This window comes from Heterodontus francisci, chromosome 15, assembly GCF_036365525.1.
Source record: "Heterodontus francisci isolate sHetFra1 chromosome 15, sHetFra1.hap1, whole genome shotgun sequence".
Classification (NCBI taxonomy): Eukaryota; Metazoa; Chordata; class Chondrichthyes; order Heterodontiformes; family Heterodontidae; genus Heterodontus; species Heterodontus francisci.
The window spans coordinates 55,134,248-55,154,778 of NC_090385.1; the positions used below are offsets into that span (position 1 = coordinate 55,134,248).

A 20,531-nucleotide genomic window follows, 5' to 3' on the forward strand; every position below is an offset into this window, starting at 1 on the left:
ACGTATTTGGCCAACAATGTAGAAGAAACGACTACACTGACCTTGAGATCGATATAATTTACCCTTTTATTTGCATAACGTTGTAATAAAAATGCTCATTTCTTCCTGGTCTGGGCGAGATTCACGACCGCTGACGTGATGGTAAAGAATACTTGAGTTAATCTTACAACTATGGGTGAAATTTAAAGCTGACTATTTCCTGAAAACGGAAATAATCTGATTATATTTGCTGCTGATAGCTGTGCGCTCAGAAACAATGTAAATGTAAATTTCCCAGTGCACAATGATGGGTTTAGAAAAGGCATTAATAACATCTCCCCGCAATTTTCATATTCCCGTCCCGGCTACTATTGCTAAAAATGTTGTGTAAAGCTGTCAAAGATTAATCATGGAGTCTTCGACTGGAATCATACTGCACTGTGTGCGAACTCAACAGTGCACTAGAGGGTCGCTTCAGAGTGTTGGATAGTCTCTTGAGGTAGTGCCAGGTTTCCATTGATGAGTCCCACAAACCATCTCACATCCATGCGAAAGTGGCAGAGTAACTGCCCAAGCAGGCGATTGTGTGTAAACGTGGGCAAATACATGTCGCATTGAACATTATCCACGCTTAAATTGTACAGTCCCCCTGAAATTAAAACTGAAATTAGTTAATTACAATGTGGATTGTGTAAGGACTACTTGTGGGAGAAGGTCTATGTTACTATATTTGACATCTAGTTTGACCTATCAGACACAGAGCCAGTTAGGGAACTACTGTTAAAGACCGTACCATGATGGGGCTTCGCTACTTTTTTTCCAGTACACGGAGTATTCCTTCTAATGCACAGGTGAAGGATTTAATAGTAAAACTTGCTAGTGCTGTAATTGTTGTAAGTGTATATGCTGAGTCTCCTATGGGAAGAGTGCCGCACTACAAATAATTATGGGTTGCTATATATTAATTATACTGAAAAAAATATTTGTTGCTGCTTCTTTCTAGCTCAGCTCACGAAATGTATGCGACTGACAGCTGTGCCTGTCCTCACACTCAGCTCTCCCAACAGGGGGCGCACCAACCACACAGAACATGTACAGAGGAACTCTCCCTATACTTTCTGCCCAATAAATGCCTCAGCTCCAATGAACCTCAGAACAGCACTCCCTAACATATTGATGTGACATTTTTCAATTTCTCACAGCAACTATCTGTGGTCTCTCTGAGTGAGAGAGAAAGAGTTGCTATCACATGAGGGATAGTTTTGGATCGAAATTGCTCAATATATTTCACATAGGTGCCTTACAGCCAGGCGACAGAGAAGATTGTCCTCTCATTACCTGAAACTGTATTCTGTTACTGTTTTTCTCTCCACAGATACTGTCTGATCTGCTGTGTTTCCAGCATTTTCTGTTTTTGTTTCAGATTTCCAGCATCCACAGTATTTTGCTTTTGTCCTCTAATTAATATGGGCTGGATTTTGACCCAGATCTCAAAGGTGAAAACAAATGTTTAGCTGGATTAAGCAAAGGCCTTTGCTAAAGGCAAGTCATGTTTGACAAATTTAATGCAGCTTTTTGAAGAAGTGACTGACATAGAGATAAAGAGAATGCAGTGGATGTAGAATATGTGAATTTTCAAAAGATATTTAATATGTTATATCACAAAAGACTTGTTAGTAAAATCCAGGCACATGCTATAAGAGGAAAGGTAGCAGCATGGGTAGAAATTTTCATTAACAACCAGAAAATAAAGACCTAGAGAGATAGATGTTGCTCATTTTGGAGAACAATTGGGAGTGGTGTACCCAAGGGTGAGTGCTGGGTCCACTCTGGTTCTCACTGAGCTGGACTTGAGTCAAGAGAATCCAATCAGGAAGCTTGCTGACAACAACAAAGTAGGGTTTTAGCAAATGTGGAGTGAAAAGACTTCTGGAAAACACAGACACGTTAGCAGAATGGGCAGACAAGTGACATATGCAATTTAACATTTTTAAGTGCAAGGTAATACATTTTAGAAGGGAAAACAAAGAATTGGAGTATATACTCAATGAAAAGATAGTGAAGTGTGGGAATGGATAAAGATACTTCGGCATTCAAATATATAATGCCATGATAGTATAACCACAGTCAACACAACGGCATAATTACTCAAACGATTATTAAAAATTCTTATTCATTTTAAGTGTGGCTCTGTTTTCTTAAAACAGGAATATTGGAATGTGCTGCTTAGGATGCAGCGATCTCATCAGTACCTCATCCAAGTGGCTGCTTCTCATGAGTGCACGAAGCACCATATGGTACCATAGATAGGCCCAATCCTCTATTCATAAATATCAATGAACAGACACATTCCAGTGGTGGTAATTTGGTGCAATTAGGAATGGGAACCCTGCCTGACATTTCCTCTTCCTAATCTGGGGCACTGCAGTCAACGGTAGTCCTCTGATTTATATCAACTAATTCGCTAACTAGTCCTCAAAAAGCAGGACAAATCCAATCTGGCCAATTACCGCCCCATCAGTCTACTGTCAATCATCAGCAAAGTGCTGGAAGGTGTTGTTAGCACTGCTATAAAACACCAATAAACAGCAACAACCTGCTCATTGATGCTTAGTTTGGGTTCAACCAGGGCCACTCGGTTCCAGCTCTCAGTACAGCCTTGGTCCAAACATGGACAAAAGAGCTGAACTCAAGAGGTGAGGTGAGAGTGATTGCCCTTGACGTCAATGCAGCATTTGACTGAGTATAGCATCAAGGGGCCTTATTAAAATTGAAGTCAGTGTGAATCAAGGGGAAAACTCTCCACCGGTTGGAGTCATATCTAGCACAAAGGAAAATGGTTGTGTTGTTGGAGGCCAATCATTTTAGTTCCAGGACATCACTGCAGGAGTTCCTCAGGGCAATGTCCTAGGTCCAAAAATCTTCAGCTGCTTCATCAATGACCTCCCCTCCATCATAAGGTCAAAAGTGGGGATGTTCGCTGATGATTGTATGATGTTCAGTACCATTTGCAACTCCTCAGATACTGAATCAATCCATGTCACTATGCAGCCAGGTCCAGACAGCATTCAGGCTTGGGCTGGTAAGTGGCAAATATCATTCATGCCACACAAGTGCCAAGCAATGACCATCTCCAATAAGAGAGAATCTAACCATCTCCTCTTAACATCCAATGGCATTACCATCGTTGAAATCCCCACTGTCATCATCCTGGGGGTTACCATTGACCAGAAATTGAACCGGAGCAGTCAGATAAATACGATGGCTACAAGAGCAGGTCAGAAGCTGGGAATTCTGTGGTGAGTAATCCACCTCCTGACTCCCCAAAACCTGTCCACCATCTACAAGGCATAAGTCAGGAGTGTGATGGAATACTCTCCACTTGCCTGGAAGAGTGCAGCTCCAAATACATTCAGGAAGCTTTGACACCATCCAGGACAAAGCAGCCCACTTGATTGGCACCCCATTCTAGCACCTTAAACATTCACTTCCACCATCACTAACGCACAGCGGCAGCAGTGTGTATCATCTACAAGATGCACTGCAGCAACTCACCATGCCTCCTTCGATAGCAGCTTCCAAACTCACGACCTCTTCCACCTAGAAGGACAAGGGCAGCAGATGCATGAGAACACCACCACCAGCAGGTTCCTCTCCAAGCCACTCACCATCCTGACTTGGAACTATATTGCGGTTCCTTCACTGTCGCTGGGTCAAATTCCTGGAACTCCCTTCCCAACAGCACTGTCGGTGTGCCAGCACCAGATGGACTACAGCAGTTCAAGAAGGCAGCTCACCACCATCTTTTCATGGGCATAGGGATGGGCAACAAATACTGACCTTGTCAGAGATGCCCACATCCCATGAAATGAATAAAAACGTATAGACAAGGGTACAAGGACGTTGCATGCCTGCAAGACTTAATAACACAGCATATGGTGCATTTATCTACTGAGCACTTGCAAAGTTCTCACCTGTTCTCAACCTCACAGATTCTAACTCATGAACACTTTAATCTCACTTTTCCATCATCAATTTAGATCAAACTAGTTTACGTTTGAAACTATAGGCTTTGCAAGCAATAATAAATGAAATTATTGCTGCTGCTACTAAGTGCATCAAGATCTCACTACTGCTCTAACATCTGGGGAAGCTATCCCAAAATCTCTATCACATTCCTGAGCAGAATACAAGAACAGTTTGTCACATGATAGGCAAGTTCTTCCACATTCAATTCCTCTCTGCCTAAGTCAACATTTTTTGTTTTGCTGTATTTCACCAATCATTTTTTAATTAATATAAGCAACTATAGTCAATGAAAAGAATGCTGAGGTGCCACATTTTTTCAATAATGTAATATGCCTCGGAGAGCTGGACAACAAACAGATTATTGATAATATCATGCTAGGCTCCCACCTGCCAAGAATGCGGCACGTTAATTTTGTCATGAACATTTTAAACTGTTACTGGAGTGAGGAAATTAGTTGTTAAACAGATCAGCCAGGGCTGGAAAAGACATTTGCATATTAACAGACAATGCTTGGAAGGACAAAGGAGCATTCCCTGACACATTCAACCCACAATGGACCTTGATCACCAGGTATTGTGTGTAAGAGGAGCCTTCCAGAGATTGCTAAGGTGATACAACCTAGGGCTGGTTAGACCAGCTGGTCACATGTTCCAGGGCCTTTTGAACTAGCCACAGAGAGTTTGAATTCAGAAAGACTGTTTTGCTCCTGGACTGAGAAGATCTCTCCTGCCTGCTCCCATCTCTTTCTCACAAGCCTCTGAATCCACTGAAGACACATGAATACCAAGTGAGAAAAGTCTCCTACAGCAAACAAGGTTTAAGAAGAATACTGGGCCCCAGTGAAAAGCAAGATCTACCTACAATAAGACTCTACAGTGAGCTCGAAGAACCGTAACAAAAACTCTTCAGATATTGCCTCAAACTTTTCCACTTTATTCTTTCTTCTGCTCTTTTCTGTTTCTATTTGCATGTGTGTATCACGTATGCATGTTAGCGTGGGTGCATCGTGTATCCGTAGGCACCAACCGAATTAGAGTTTAACTTTAATAAATTTCAATCTTTCTTCTTTAAACCTAAGAAAACCTGTTTGTGCTGGTTTCTTTGCCTTATAATTGGAAAGCAGTGAACAAGGATTCACCAAGGGGAAGCTATAAACACAGTGTGTTTAAAATTAAACTCTGTTACCATAAGACCAGGTGAAGGCTGAAAGGGAACCCCAGACCTCTTTCTCACCTGGTTGTAACAATAAGCTGAATGCATTCGAGATGTGGACGTATCGGAGGGTGTTCCGCATATCCTGCACAGACAGAAAGACTAATGAGGAAGTGCTGGAAATGGCTGGAGAAAAGAGGAAATTAGTGCCTAACATCAAAGAGAAAAAGATACAATACTTTGGTCACATCATTAGAGCAGAAGGTAGATAGATACAATTATTGGAAGGAAAGATTGATGGAAAACGTAGGAGAGGGAAGCAGAAAAGAAAGTGGATGACAGATATAAGAGACTGGATGCAGTTGACCTATGCAGAATGTGTAAGGACAGCACAGGACCGACAGAAGTGGAGATCCATGGCAGTCAACCTTCTGGGAAGAAGATGATACCAACGAATGAATGAACAAATGAACAAAGTCAGTGCTCTCTGGAACATTCCTCTCTTGTTCCTTCCAGCTACAGGAATGCTATCCTTCAAACTCTTTTTCTTCCTTGTATCATTATATTGTTGAAAGGATGACTTGTTCCACTCTCTGACTCAACTGGTTATTTCCCAAGCACTTAAAACTGTGGAACTCCTGACTTCCCTCAGTCTTTCCTTTCCTATAAAAATTGCCACACAGTAGAGCACAAATTGCAGTAGAAAAATTGAGCAAATCCACAATTTTGTGGAGGCTTTTACTGGTGGGAAAGAAGCAATAAAGCAAAGTGGTCTAGGGAGGGGTTTTTACTGGGTAAAAATTATGTTGAAAATTATGCATTTATTCTCCAGTGCAGCATTCAGCCAGTGTCAGTTGTTTTATTAAAATTAGAATGGCCATGTTGGGTGGGTCTTACATTGGGATCGTAAACACATTTTCATGAACAAGGTTCAAGCCCTGGTCTCAGGACTTGATAACTTAATCAATCTTGATACTTCAGTGCAATGCCACATTAGTGCAACACTGTTGGAGGTGTCATTTTTTAGATGCCCTGCCTGTCTGTTCAAGTGGACATAGGAGCAGAAGAGCTCCCCAAGTGTCCTGGCCAACATTTATCCCTCTATTTATGTTATTGTAATATGTGGGACTTACCTGCAAACAAATTGGCTGCCGTGTTTGCTGACAGAACCATATTAACTGCACTTCAAAAATAATTAATTGGTTATGAAGCACTTTGAATGTTCTGAGAATGTTAAAGGCACTATTTCAACAGAAGTTCTTTCTTTAATTTAGGTCATGGTAACTTACTGATTTGGCAACAGTACAATAAAGAGTACTCTTCAAAAGTTCTTCATTGTATATAAAGCTCGTTGGGACACTGTGGGTCTGCAAGCTCTTTCTTCCTTAGAAACTGTTTCTCAGCTTTCCAGTTAAATTAGGGAACCTAAGACATACATACAAATATAATTACCTCTGCTTCATCAGTTACTTAATAACCCTATATTACAGGTGCTAAATGGCACTATGTAATTAAACCATGTAGATAGAAAGCACCAGGCTCAATTTCTATTTTTTTTAAATTCTATTTTTTAAAATTATTTATTTATTTATTTATTTATTTTTATTTCTATTTATTCTGAGTAACCTGACCCAATTGGAATGCCATTATGGGTAATACAATTGGCCTCAGCACCTCTACATTGAGGAGGAATAAATGGCCAATGACCCCAAATGGACATGCGCATGTGGATTTAGATTGGGTTTGGTTGTGGTTAGTCAGTGACATTCGATGTTTAGTTCTACATGGGAGAATGGTCACTTGGGTGAGATACTGGAGGGTGTGAGATGCACAGCAAAAGTCCACACTTTCAGAGGAGAAGGGAGATAGAAAAAATGGACAGAAAAGGGAAAAATAAAAAATAAATACAATTTGCATTCTAACTTTGCATTTTACATGCAATATATTGTTATTTTGTTGTCCAAGTCTACTTTGTCTTACATTTATTTGTTTTTTAATTCATTCATGGGATGTTGGCATTACTGGCATTGAGAAGGTGGAGGTGAGCTGCCTCTGGAACTGCTGCAGTCCACGTGGTGTATGTACATCTGTAGTGCTGTTAGGCAGGGAATTCCAGGATTTCCACCCAGTGATAGTGAAGGAATGGGTGATATATTTCCAAATCAGGATGGTGTGTAACTTGGAGGGGAACTTGTAGGTGGTGGTGTTACCTGGCGTCTGCTGCTCTTGTTCTTCTAGGTTATAGAGGTCACAGGTTTGGAAGGTGCTGTCAAAGGAGCCTTAGCAAGTTGCTAGTGTGCATTTTGTAGATGGTGCATGCTACTGCCACTGTGCACCAGTGGTGGAGGGAGTGAATGTTGAAGCTAGTGCAAGGGATGCTCATTAAGTTGGCTGCTTTGTCCTGGATGGTGCCGAGTGCCTTGAGTGTTGTTGGAGCCGCCCTCATCCAGGCACTCCTGACTTGTCCTTCTAGATGGTGGATAGGCTTTGGGGAGTCAAGTGGTGAGTTACTCACTGCAGAATTCCTAGTCTTTGACCTGCTCTTGTAGCCATAGTATTTAAATGGGCTAATCCAGTTAGGGTTCTGATCAATGGTAACCTCCAGGGTGTTGATGGTGGGGGATTCAATGATGGTAATGCCTTTGACTGTCGAGGGGAGATGGTTAGACTTACTCTTGTTGGAGATTGTCATTTCCTGGCATTTCTCCGACACAAATGTTACTTGTCACTTATCCGCCCAAGACTGAATGTTGTCCAGGTCTTGCTGGATGTGAGCATGGACTGATTCAGTATCTGAGGCATTATGAATGGGACTGAGCACTGTGCAGGTCATTGCTAAATAAGTGCCGCTTGATCACACTGTCAATGACATCTTCCATCACATTGCTGATGATTGAGAGTAGATTGATGGGGCGGTAATTGGCTGGATTTAATTTGTCCTGATTTTCGTTGACAGGACGCACCTGAGGAATTTTCCACATTGTCGGGTAAATGCCAGTGTTGTAGATGTACTGGAACAGCTTGGCTCGGGGTGCAGTTAGATCTGGAGCTATACCAATAAACTTGTAGAGTTGGTTATCTCAGGAGAGAAACTGCTGCCTCCAACTTATGTTTTCTATTAGATACATTGGGGTATTGCTGCCTACCAACGTTGCTGCAGTCTATAAAATCAGCATGACAAGACTTTTCTTTAAAAAAGTGACCTATGTCAAAGAGGAAATAGGGGAATTCCCATACAGCCTCTTCTCAGAATGCAACTCCTTATTGATCACACTTTGCCAAATCATTGTCATAAAGACTCGAGTCATAATAATTATATAAATATAATTTTACACGTGGCCTTCAAGGTCAAACAATAACTGCCTTGTTTTGGCTTTCTAAAGTTTTGAAGGAGACCAAATGTACGTGGTATCCCGGAAAGTTCCAGGATTGACTCCATCCGGAAGTTTGGAGCAGATTAATAATTAACAGTGCCAGAGTCACTGTTGCTAAGATCCTTCCCTCGTTGGGTTCCGCCCTCTTCATGACTATATAAAATGCAGTGACAAAGGAGGAAGTGTGTACAAGCTCAGGTTCTGTTCAGAGCAAGTGTTGGTGCTGTGTCTGCTCTGACCATGGGGAAGAAGCGTGTAGCTGTGATCCTGGCCGGCTGTGGCGTCTACGATGGCAGTGAGTTGCACGAGTCCTCGGCAGTGATGGTTCATCTCAGCCGAGCTGGAGCCGAGGTACAATCGCCTTTCACCACATCGCTAAAAAAAATCGGTTCATATTTCATTTCTACCCTAATATCTTTTAGTTGAATACTTTTCGTTCGACTTCTTTGTTTCATTTCTATTGTTCTTTGCAGTTTCCATTCCCCCTCCATCCTGCGCAATACTTTTTCTGCCTGTCGGTCCTTCCTTGTTACACAATCCATAACTGCAAAATTCGCTGCTTTTAAATATTTGTTTCACTTTGTTCCAGATACAGCTATACGCCCCCAATGTGAACCAGATGCATGTTGTCAACCATTTGACCGGGCAGCCGACCGAAGAGGTGCGCAATGTGCTGGTAGAAAGCAGCCGGATCGCCAGGGGCAATATCAAAAAACTTGGCGAGCTCAGTATCAATGACACGGACGCGCTGATTATCCCAGGTAAATGTCCTGATCTGTCGTCTTTCACGCTCGATCACTTTCTTCGAAAAAACAGAATGGACTACAGTAAAATTATGAAAGATTGCAGCAAGATATTTGCCCCAAAGGTTTGCTGTGTCGAATATATTAACGTTCTATGTAATTCTGTTTTGCAATACTTTTGTAGGTTTCGAATGTCCTTTAACTGTTAGTGTACTTTGAAACGAGAGATTGTCCATGTAGTATCAGGTTGGCTGCTCTGTTACAAAGTGCTCATTCTCAGCCTATTCTCTGTGGCTGCTGAAACCTTTTTCAAGCCATTAGATATGTTTCATATTTCCTCCATCACCTGCTCGTGTTTATTTTATGATATGGTTTCCAGAGATTTTAATTATTATTTTCTTTTTACTAATTTTGACTGCTTCACAAGAGTCAGCGTATAGAATCTGTAATGCTGTACTTGTATACAGCAATTTCAGGGAATAGTTCTGGAATATAGATGTGTCTTTGCCTTGACTGTAGGTTTGTAGAGGCTTGCAAACATTGCCTGTGAAATTTGTGGAAATTTTGTGCAAATTTCCAAATCTGTAAAAGTTTGATAGTTGAACAGACCAATGACAACAGGGCTGCAGAACTATACTGAGGTGTTAACACCTACATACCAAAGCTATCAAAGATGGAATTGGACTTAGAAATGCATTAACTAACACCATTTTGTCTATCAATACCTGTCATAACACAACTCATACCATCATAAAGGTAAGTATTGAGGATTCCATAAAGCCCTTGCTTATGCGCTAATAACCACTGGTGACAAATTCATCATAATTGTTACGACCTCAGTGAGATGGTTAACATTAAAATACAAGATATGAACCCCCAGACCAATTACATGACAAGATTTCCCATTTTAAGATTTATTATAACAACTAAACTAACAGAAATTCCCGTTAACTAAATAGTATATTTTAGGGCGGCACAGTGGCGCAGTGGTTAGCACCGCAGCCTCACAGCTCCAGGGACCCGGGTTCAATTCTGGGTACTGTCTGTGTGGAGTTTGCAAGTTCTCCCTGTGTCTGCGTGGGTTTCCTCCAGGTGCTCCGGTTTCCTCCCACCGCCAAAGACTTGCAGGTGATAAGTAAATTGGCCATTATAAATTGCCCCTAGTGTAGGTAGGTGGTAGGGCATATGGGATTACTGTAGGGTTAGTATAAATGGGTGGTTGTTGGTCGGCACAGTCTTGGTGGGCCGGAGGGCCTGTTTCAGTGCTGTATCTCTAAATAAATAAATAAGTAGTCGATACCCTAAATTACAAAGAAAAATATTTTCCTTGTTTATTAAAATACTTGGAAACCTCAGACCTATACCTTACACAGACTTCTTTGATGGAGAAATCTTTGCAGTTAAAAGTCTCAAACTCCTCCCAGTTGCAATGAGTTGGATCTCCCAGACCTTTTCAAAACCAATGTTCTCTTCACTCACTTCTACGAGCACTTTTGACCTGGACGTCTGTGAATGAAGTGATTTCTGGTGATCCTGTTGGGCTTTTACTTCTTTGTGAACTTCAACTTACAAAAACAGGTTCGAGCCTTCGCAGCCTTTTGTTGTCTCAGGCTTCTGAGAGCAACTGTTTCCTCTTTACTTCTCAAGGCTACCACCACCGGTTGTCTTTCTTATAGCCTACTCTGGTTGTTCTTCAGATGTTACCCCAAGCAGTCTCCGTTTTTCAAAAGTCTTTGATCTGTGTTCTCTGTTGTCCTGGGAACCAAAATTTCTATCTTGTCCTTTGGCAAGAGTGGATGTGAGGTCACCTGACCTTCTGGATTCCATCGTAAACTATTAATTTAAAAAAATTTAGTCATGTTACAAAGTCCAGCGTTCATAACAACAAGCACCACAGCAGTTTAAGTGTATCATAGTATCTCTATCACAAGGTGATATGAGTAGTAACATTTATGACATTGCCCTTTTAGTTGATTGTTTTAAATTTGGACAGTTCTGTCTTCCTTTGAGATCCTTGGCTTCGCTTGAGGGAGGCTACAGAAAGTTGCTCTTCATGTTCATTGGCCATCTTCTTGGCTGATTACTTAATTGGCTGTAAAGCACTCTGGGATGTCCTGAGGCCATGAAAGGCACTATATAAATGCAAGTCTTCCTTTTTATTTCTTCCAATGGTAGCTATCTTCTCTAAGTAAGAAGGTTATAGGTTTGAGTACCATTCCATAATGTAGGGGAGAATTTTCATTGGGGTTCTCTCATGTCCACTGTACTTACAGCAGAAGAGCCACAGATATCCTGGAAAAACAGTAAAGATGGTATTTCCTGAGGTTTATGTTGCTTTCCCACTGGAACGAATGGCAGATGAGATGAAGGAGGGAGGGTGAGATGCACAAAGATCCAGAGTTGATAACTGGAGAGGAAAGAAATGCCACTTAAGGGACATAACCATCAGTAACAACCAACATTATCAGTACTGTCATATGGATCATTTCCAAGGTGTGATTCAATTGAACGGGCACATTTTAATCGCTAAATTGCTTGGTTTTAATTAAGCACGAGAATAGGTTTCCAATTATAAGTATGATATTTCTATCCACTAGTTAAAACTTATATCTGGATAAGAATTATATTTTTCTGACATCTGGACTTCTCAAGGCTTCTTCTAGTTTGATTGTCATATTTAAGCAAGGGCCATTGTAAATTAACCTCTCATTTTGACACAAGCCTTACATCATAGCATCTGATTCTCAGATTAACCCTTTTAATTTTCCTAGAATGCTTAAAATGTGTCCCATATGCTTGTCCACCTTACAAATGTGTCCAGAATACCTAGTTTTCTTACAGGCTCTCCAATATCCTAAAAGAAATGGCTATCGAACATAAGTTCACTTACACCCATAATTAAACAATTTCCCTTTGGACCTTACTGCAATAATTTTCATAGCAAGAAAACCTAAATCAAATCTCCATCTATTTTCTCTATTCAGGTGGTTTTGGGGTTGCTAAGAATCTGAGCAGCTGGGCAGTGAAAGGGAAGGATTGCAGTGTGGAGGCATCAGTGGAATCGGCTATAAAGAAATTCCATGCTGCAAAGAAACCCATTGGTCTGTGCTGCATCGCTCCAGTGCTGGCAGCTAAACTCATCCCTGGATGTGAATTAACTGTGGGTTTCGACACAGAATGTGAAAAGTAAGTGTACAAATTTTAACTATAGTTGCCAAAAATTCATATATGCATTTTTATTGCACCTTGTGTAAAGTGTTAAAATCAATTACAGATTTATAGTATGTTTACGTATTAGACCAACACCAAGGCCTTTAATCAACTGACAGTTGTCTACACTGATATTCATCGTAACTAGTAGTAGATAAGACATGATTAATCTCCAGGTATATTGACTGATATTAACAGAGCAATAAAGGAGTTACAGGAGGCAGCTGTTCTGGAAACTGTGACCTTTTTGGTCAAGGGTAATATTTGAGCTAAAATAAAAACAGAAAATGCTGGAAATACTCAGCAGGTCATGCAGTATCTGTGGAGAGAAAACTGAATTAATGTTTTAGGTCTGTGACCTTTCATCAGAACTGTCACAGACCTGAAACATTGGCCAGAATATTATGTCGAGCGGGAAGCCCCGCACAATGGCCGAAAAGTTGGTGGCGAGCCCACCTCTACCGGGCCTGGGGAGCTTAAGATGTGTCCCATATACTTTCCCTCCTTACAAATGTGTCCAGAATACCTAGTTTTATTACAGGCTCTCCAATTTCCTAAAAGAAATGGCTGTAGAACATAAGTTCACTTTGGACACTACTGCAATTATTTTCATAGCAAGAAAACCTAAATCAAATCTCCATTTATTTTCTCTATTCAGGTGGTTTTGGGGTTGCTAAGAATCTGAGCAGCTGGGCAGTGAAAGGGAAGGATTGCAGTGTGGTGGCAATTTTATGCCCCCCTTCCCCCACCACCAGCTCACTCGTTGTGGGGGGGGGGGGGGGGGGGGGCGTTAAATTCCAGCCATTAACTCTGTTTTTCTCTCCACAGATGCTACCTGACCTGCTGAGTATTTCCAGCATTTTCTGTTTTAGTTCATATTTCTAGCATCTGCGGTCTTTTGCTTTTGTAATATCTGAGCTATCAGTGTTTAGTCTAATCTACTCAGGTCTGTGGCCTACTCAGAGATGGTTCACTAAAGGACTCACATTTGTTGGCAGCTGTTTTTGTGGGTCTTGCTTGTCTCTGTTCTCCATGACTCCTTGGCCAACCTTCTCTTCTTTATCTCGAAAAAATGTGTATCTGCTGAGCACAGATATTGCTTCTGATTTGTATTTAACCTGCTGATTCCACTGTTAAGATCTTTAACCTCCTCTTCTTCGTGAATTGCTGACTGTTTTCCTTGCTTAACACTGTCTAAGTTTTTAGCGTTTTTAATTGTGCCATTTGTTTAATAAGCTAAATTATGTATCAAAGCTGATAACAATTTGATCCAGTGGACCAGCATGCTGATGTGTCAAACTACAAGATTACAAACATACAAACACACGAATTAGGAGCAGGAGTAGGCTACTCGGCCCCTTGAGACTGCTCCGCCATTCAATAAGTTCATGGCTGAACTGATTACTCTATGTTTCCACCTACCCCCGATAACCCTTCACCTCCTTGCTTATCAGGAATCTATCTACCTCTGCCTTAAAAATATTCAAAGACTCTGCTTCCACTGCCTTTTGAGGAAGCGAATTTCAAAGACTCATGACCCTCTGCGAGAAAAAAATTCTCCTCATCTCTTTCTTAAATGGGCGACCCCTTATTTTTAAACAGTGACCCCTAGTTCTAGTTTCTCCTACGAGGGGAAAAATCCTTTTCACATCCACCCTGTCAAGATCCCTCAAGATCTTATATGTTTCAATCAAGTTGCCTCTAACTCTTCTAAATTCCAGCAGATATAAGCCTAGCCTGTCCAATCTTTCCTCATAAGACACCCCATCCATTCCAGGTATTAGTCTAGTAAACCTTCTCTGAACCGCCTCCAACACATTTACATCCTTCCTTAAATAAGGAGACCAATACTGTACACAGTACTCCAGATGTGGTCTCACCAATGCCCTGTATAACTGAAGCATAACCTTCCTACTTTTGTATTCAAGTCACCTTACGATAAATGATAGCATTCTATTAGCTTTCCTAATTACGTGTTGTACCTGCATACCAACTTTTTGCAATTCATGCACCAGGACACCCAGATCCATCTGCATCTCAGAACTCTGTAATCTCTCACCATTTAGATAATATGCTTATTTTTTATTCTTCCTGCCAAAATGGACTATTTCACATTTTCCCACATTATACTCCATTTGCCAGGTCTTTGCCCAGTCACTTAACCTATCTATATCCCTTTGTAGCCTCCTTCTGTCCTCTTCACAACTTACTCTCCTATCTATCGTGTCAGCAGCATATTTAACAACCATACCTTCGGTCCCTTCATCTAGGTCACTTACATAAATTGTAAAAAGTTGAGGCCCCAGCACAGATCCCTGTGGCACACCACTTGCCAACCAGAAAATGACCCATTTATGCCTACTCTCTGTTTCCTGTTAGCTAGCCAATCTTCCATGCCAATATGTTACCCCCTACACCATGAGCTTTTATTTTCTGAAATAACCTTTGATGTGGCACCTTATCAAATGCCTTCTGGAAATCTAAGTACAATACATCCAGCGGTTCTCCTTCATCCACAGCACATGTAACTCCCTCAAAGAACTCCAATAAATTGGTTAAACATGATTTCCTTTTCACAAAACCATGTTGACTGTGCCTGATTACCTTGAATTTTTCTAAATTCCCTGCCATAATGTCTTTAATAATAGCTTCTAACAGTGGGCGGCACAGTGGCGCAGTGGTTAGCACCGCAGCCTCACAGCTCCAGTGACCCGGGTTCAATTCTGGGTACTGCCTGTGTGGAGTCTGCAAGTTCTCCCTGTGTCTGCGTGGGTTTCCTCCGGGTGCTCTGGTTTCCTCCCACATGCCAAAGACTTGTTGGTTGATAGGTTAATTGGCCTTTATAAATTGCCCCTAATATAGTTAGGAGGTGGGGATGTGGTAGTAATGTGGAATTAGTGTAGGATTAGTGTAAAATGGGTGGTTGATGGTCGGCACAGAGACGGTGGGCCAAAGGGCCTGTTTCAGTGCTGTATCTCTAAACTAAACTAAAATTTTCCCTACGACAGATGTTAAGCCAGCTAGCCTGGTTCCTGCTTTCTGTCTCCCTTTTTGAATAAAGGAGTTACATTCGCTATTTTCCAATTAAATGGAACCTTCCCCAAATCTAGGGAATTTTGGAAAACTAAAACTAACGCATCAACTATATCACTAGCCACTTCTTTTAACACCCTCGAATGAAGTCCATCAGGACCGGGGACTTGTCAGCCCGCAGCTCCAACAATTTGTTCAGTACCACTTCCCTGGTGATTGTATTTTTCTTGAGTTCCTCCCTCCCTTCCATTTCCTGACTTACAGCTAGTTCTGGGATGTTACTTGTATCCTCAATAGTGGAGACTGATGCAAAATATCTATTCAATTCATCTGCCATCTCCTTATTATCCATTATTTGTTCCCCAGACTCACTTTTTATAGGACCAACGCTCACTTTGTTAACTTTTCTTTTTTAAATATCCGTAGAAACTCTTACTATCTGTCTTTATATTTCTAGCTAGCTTTCTCTCGTACTCTAATTTCACCTTCCTTATCAATCTTTTAGTAATTCTTTGCTGTTTTTTCTATTCTGTCCAATGTTCTGACCTGCCATCCATCTTTGCACAATTATATGCTTTTTCTTTAAGTTTGATACTATCTTTAACTGTAGGATGTTTGTTTGTATGTTCCTCACATAATGATCTACTGCTCTCTCACAGGGCTTCAGTAGAAGGTAAACAAAGGGAGAGAGGCAGCAAGTAAAGGTGAGTCACTTCCCCACTGAGGGAGAGGAGACTCAGAGGACAAGCCAGTCTAGGACTTTCCTCTTAATGGCTAGTTAAAATGGCTAGTCAAAAGCCTGGGAACAGATGGCTTTTCTGTTGTCTTGGTTGGAGAACAGTACGTGATACCAAGGGAAACAAAGGTTTAAAATAAATTAAGTAGAAGATAAGTAAAATAAAATAATTTATTGCCCAGTGTAGTTTGACTTTACTTGAGGTTCTTATGAAAACTTCAGTGTGAACCCCTAGTATTGCACCAAGCTCAAAGGGAGCACACATGAGAGAATTAGGGTTACAGTGTTGTCGGTCTGTCTCTGATTCATGTTCCATTCAAGGACAGTGCTGAATGTGTGATCACTGAATTAACCTGTAAATCTCTGACCTCCTTCATTTGAATGCTACAGGTACAGAATTACATTAACCAGCACAGAATACATCCCAGATAGATCAAGTCTGCTGCACTGAAAGGCCTATCAGTTTACATTTAATATTTTCAGCTGCTGCCTTGGAAGAAAAAAATGGATAATTTCAATCCCATATAAAAAGCCCGAAATGTGGTACTATTCATGTAAAGCACTTGAAGTTAGGAATATTGCATACACTTGGTCGCACCTTATCTTAAAAACAAGATTGAGTTGAAGCAGCAGTGGAAATTCAATGATATCCTTGGACTTTGGGTTTAAAGTTATGAAGAGGTGAATTCTGAAATATTTGGAGAAAAGATAGGGGCTGAATTTTACCAGCCCTCCAACTTTGGGGGTCGTGGCGGGCGGGATGGACCAAGAAAATCCTTCCAGGAGAGGCCCATCATAGGCCTTGATGCCAGGAAGGTTCCGTCGCATTTTACTGGTGGCGACGAGGCCTCAGTGTGGCCCCCTCACCTGCCGCTTGGTGGCAGAGCCTTCATTTTAATATATAAATACATTTTAATGAATGCAAAACAATTTACCTTGTCCCGAAACTGTCCCATGCCGATATTCCAGCCAGTGGCCAGAACTCCCGTACCTTCGGCTCTCTGTTCAGGGAGGGGGGGAGGAGTGAAATTCTCAGGGTGGGAGGTGGGGGGATAGCGGGGAGAACTATTGTTATTGGTTGTGGGAAGATGGGAAGGGGTTGAGGGTCAAAGGTGCTGAAGTTGGTGGAGGAGGAAGTTCAGAATATCAAAAGGCTTTTTTTTTGGGTGAATGTCAGTTTATTACATGAGGACTCAGTGGGGGGTGGGGGGGGGGGTGGGGCAGTGGGAGAGGGGAATCAAAGTTAAATAAAAAAATTTCTGCAGTTTTTATTGAAACAGGACCCTTAAAAATGTAAATGAGACTGAAGGGCCTGAAGCCCTTTAAAAATGGCGCTGGTGCCAGCGTGGTGGCGCCGGATGCCATTGCCAAGGATGAAGTGACTGCCCCCTTTGCATCATCGGGGGGGGGTGGGTGGTGGGGGAGGGCGCTCCGCCCCCTCCATGCTAATGAGCTGCTGCGCATAATATTGTGCCGACTCCATGACGCATGTCTTGTGCATGCGCTGTGCACTTTTTCAAGCTCGCATTCAGCCCAGGGTGTCAAGATCTGGGTTTCAAATTTGATAAAGGGATAGTAAATAGATTATTTAATTTGGACTGTGGTTGCCATAAGTATAACATGAATATGACTACAGATAAGAACTTTTCTCCCAGAGTGAATAAAAAGCATCGGTTTTAAAGATTGATTTTGAAAGGTTGGGTACTTGATGGGTTACCTTTTATGGGTTAGGGAGAAGTTCCAAGCTTTACTTTCTTTTAAATTTACTGGTAGCTTACTGCTTTTCTTGGGAGATGGAGTGGTTTTTGTAGGGCTCATGAAGGGAAAAATTGTATGTGGTTTATATATATCATGGGTTTCATGGTACAAAAGGCTTTGTCACAAATTTTTAGTGCTAGCAGAAGTGCATTTATATTTGTCCTTCCCATGTATCTGTTTCCTGACTCAAACCAATGTAGTATATTCCCAGGGCCCATTTTGACCGATTGCCATACATCTCCAACACTTTATGTACGTTTAAACATTTGCTACACTGTTACCTTTCCAAGATTTTCATTGTTTACTGCATTCCCCAAGCTTCCTTGGTTCCTTTCTTATTGAAGAAATCTTCTCCTTTCTGCTGTCACTTAGTTTTTGCGATCACTGTGACATTATGCTCCATAGCTTTTCTTTGAATATAAATCTATTATAAAACATGCATGGCTTTATAACACATGACAGCCACTCTTTAATGAATAAAATATTACTTTATTGTAATATTTATCAAAACATTTATTGATATCAGATCAGATGAAATGTCACATACTAATCTTAACATCTTGTCTCTTTTACTTTCACACTGGCAATCTACATTAGATTACACTTGTAGAAATCAGACTACTTTTTACTGCAAAACATAACACTGTAGTGGCAGTTATCATATTTTACTCAAAATTCACACGGCTAATTTCCATACTGCCCTATGAACTCACCAAGACATCAGGAATCTCTATTCTGGAATTCTATTCTATCTTCCTAACAACACTTTAGGTGTACATTCAAATTTAGACAACGAATGTGTGTCAGGTTCAAGGATAATGGCACTACCTCTGTGCATTTAGTGATAACCATTCTAATACAAGAGTAAGTTTACTTGAAATATTCATCCTGTGGTTAATAATTTTAATTACAATAGTGGTATGGGGAAAGGGAAATATGGTAGCCAAGGGTGAAATTGCATTTTCAGCACGAATACAGTAGTAAATATTACTATACCAACCCATGTAAATAAAATAATCAATCCCACACTCTCAGAGGAAGTTACACTTAAAGGGAGCATAGGTTGGAAATTTGATGCCGCAGTGTTGATCCATGATCTCTGATCCATGCTCCCTTTAAGTATGACTTCCGTTTGGTATGCGAGAGTGGTGAATATACCCTGTTGTGTCTTTTTATCATATTACTTAATATTTTTCCTGACTTTGTGATTCCTCTCTTTTCATTCATTAGCTCAATTTGCCATACTGATGTTCTGCACTTCTTTCTCTAGGTGGCCCTATGCAAAAACAGCCCAGGCAATGGTAGATCTAGGCTGCAAACATGTCAACAAGCATGTCAATGAAATACTTGTCGATAAGCAAAATAAATTGGTGACGACCAGTGCCTTTATGTGCAATGCCCCCATCCATGAGATTTTTGATGGAATTGAGGAAATGGTTAAAGAAGTCTTGAAGCTTGCATAAATCTTCAGTACATTGATGGAACTGAAAGTGTATCTCCTGGAATTCTCTAGGAGCATAAAACTATTCAATTTGCTAGAATGTGTATTTGTTGGCACACCACTTTAACATGTCTTGTTTTGAGGGAATATTTAAAGTCTCATGCCACTGTTGTGAAAAAAGTGCAAGCTATAATTGAATGGATTAAAGGAATGTTCTAAAATATTAAGTTTGATTTTAACATTATTTCATATTGCCTGGAGACAGACCACAAATTCATAGGTGTCTACAAATCAAAGTATTGGCTGCATATTATTTGTTAATTTTAGAGAGTTAGGAGTTGGAAAATCGTGCATGGAGGATTTTCAATTCTAATATTTAGTCAATGACAAAATCCCATATTTGGCAGCTATCTTTCATTCAGCCTTTAACTTCTCAGACATTTTCTGGTGGGAAAGCTACCCAAAGTAACCAGAACTTGGATAGTGATGTGCCATAAAAATTGGATGCAATATTCCACTTGTGCACAATGCATTCCCCTCTTCTCATACATTGTGTAGGTATCCTCCTTATACAGCAGTAGATAGCGAACTGCGAGATAATGGAGATGTCCCCTGCTCCAAGCGGAAAGAGCCTGATGATCATGGTCACCTTCACAGTCACTGGCAATGCCATCCTTGCCCTGCACTGAGGCTGCAAGTTTGCCTGCAAGAGGTGTCAGATTTCAGTGAGCACCTCCTTAGTGCACACGTTGTTGCTGGCTTAGGTTGAAGTAGGAGAAATGCTCCCTGAAGAGCCACTGCTATATCAGGGTGATCACTGACACACTGTATGCGAAGAGAGGGGACTACATTGCATTCTGTCTTTCCAGAGAGAAGGAGGTGGAGCGTGAACATGGCTTTGCTAAGATTGTGGGCTTCCACATAGTGCAGGGCACCATTGACTGCACACATGTTGGTTTACAGACATTGTATATAAATTCAGAGATGTATTACAACTGCACAGGGTTCCACTCCCTCAATGTGCAGCTGGTATGTGACTATTTTCAGTGCCTGATAAAGTTCAGTGCCTAGTACC

General features: G+C 41.1%; 1 protein-coding gene across 1 annotated transcript; it reads left to right on the forward strand.

Moving 5' to 3' along the window:
- The first annotated feature begins 8,693 nt into the window (after window positions 1-8,693).
- Window positions 8,694-19,683, forward strand: LOC137377894 (glutamine amidotransferase-like class 1 domain-containing protein 3, mitochondrial). The gene is made up of 4 exons (XM_068047968.1): window positions 8,694-8,886; window positions 9,125-9,296; window positions 12,263-12,464; window positions 19,286-19,683. The coding sequence occupies exons 1-4, from the start codon at window positions 8,776-8,778 to the stop codon at window positions 19,476-19,478; spliced, it is 678 nt and encodes a 225-aa protein (XP_067904069.1). The 5' UTR covers window positions 8,694-8,775; the 3' UTR covers window positions 19,479-19,683.
- The last annotated feature ends 848 nt before the right edge of the window (window positions 19,684-20,531 follow it).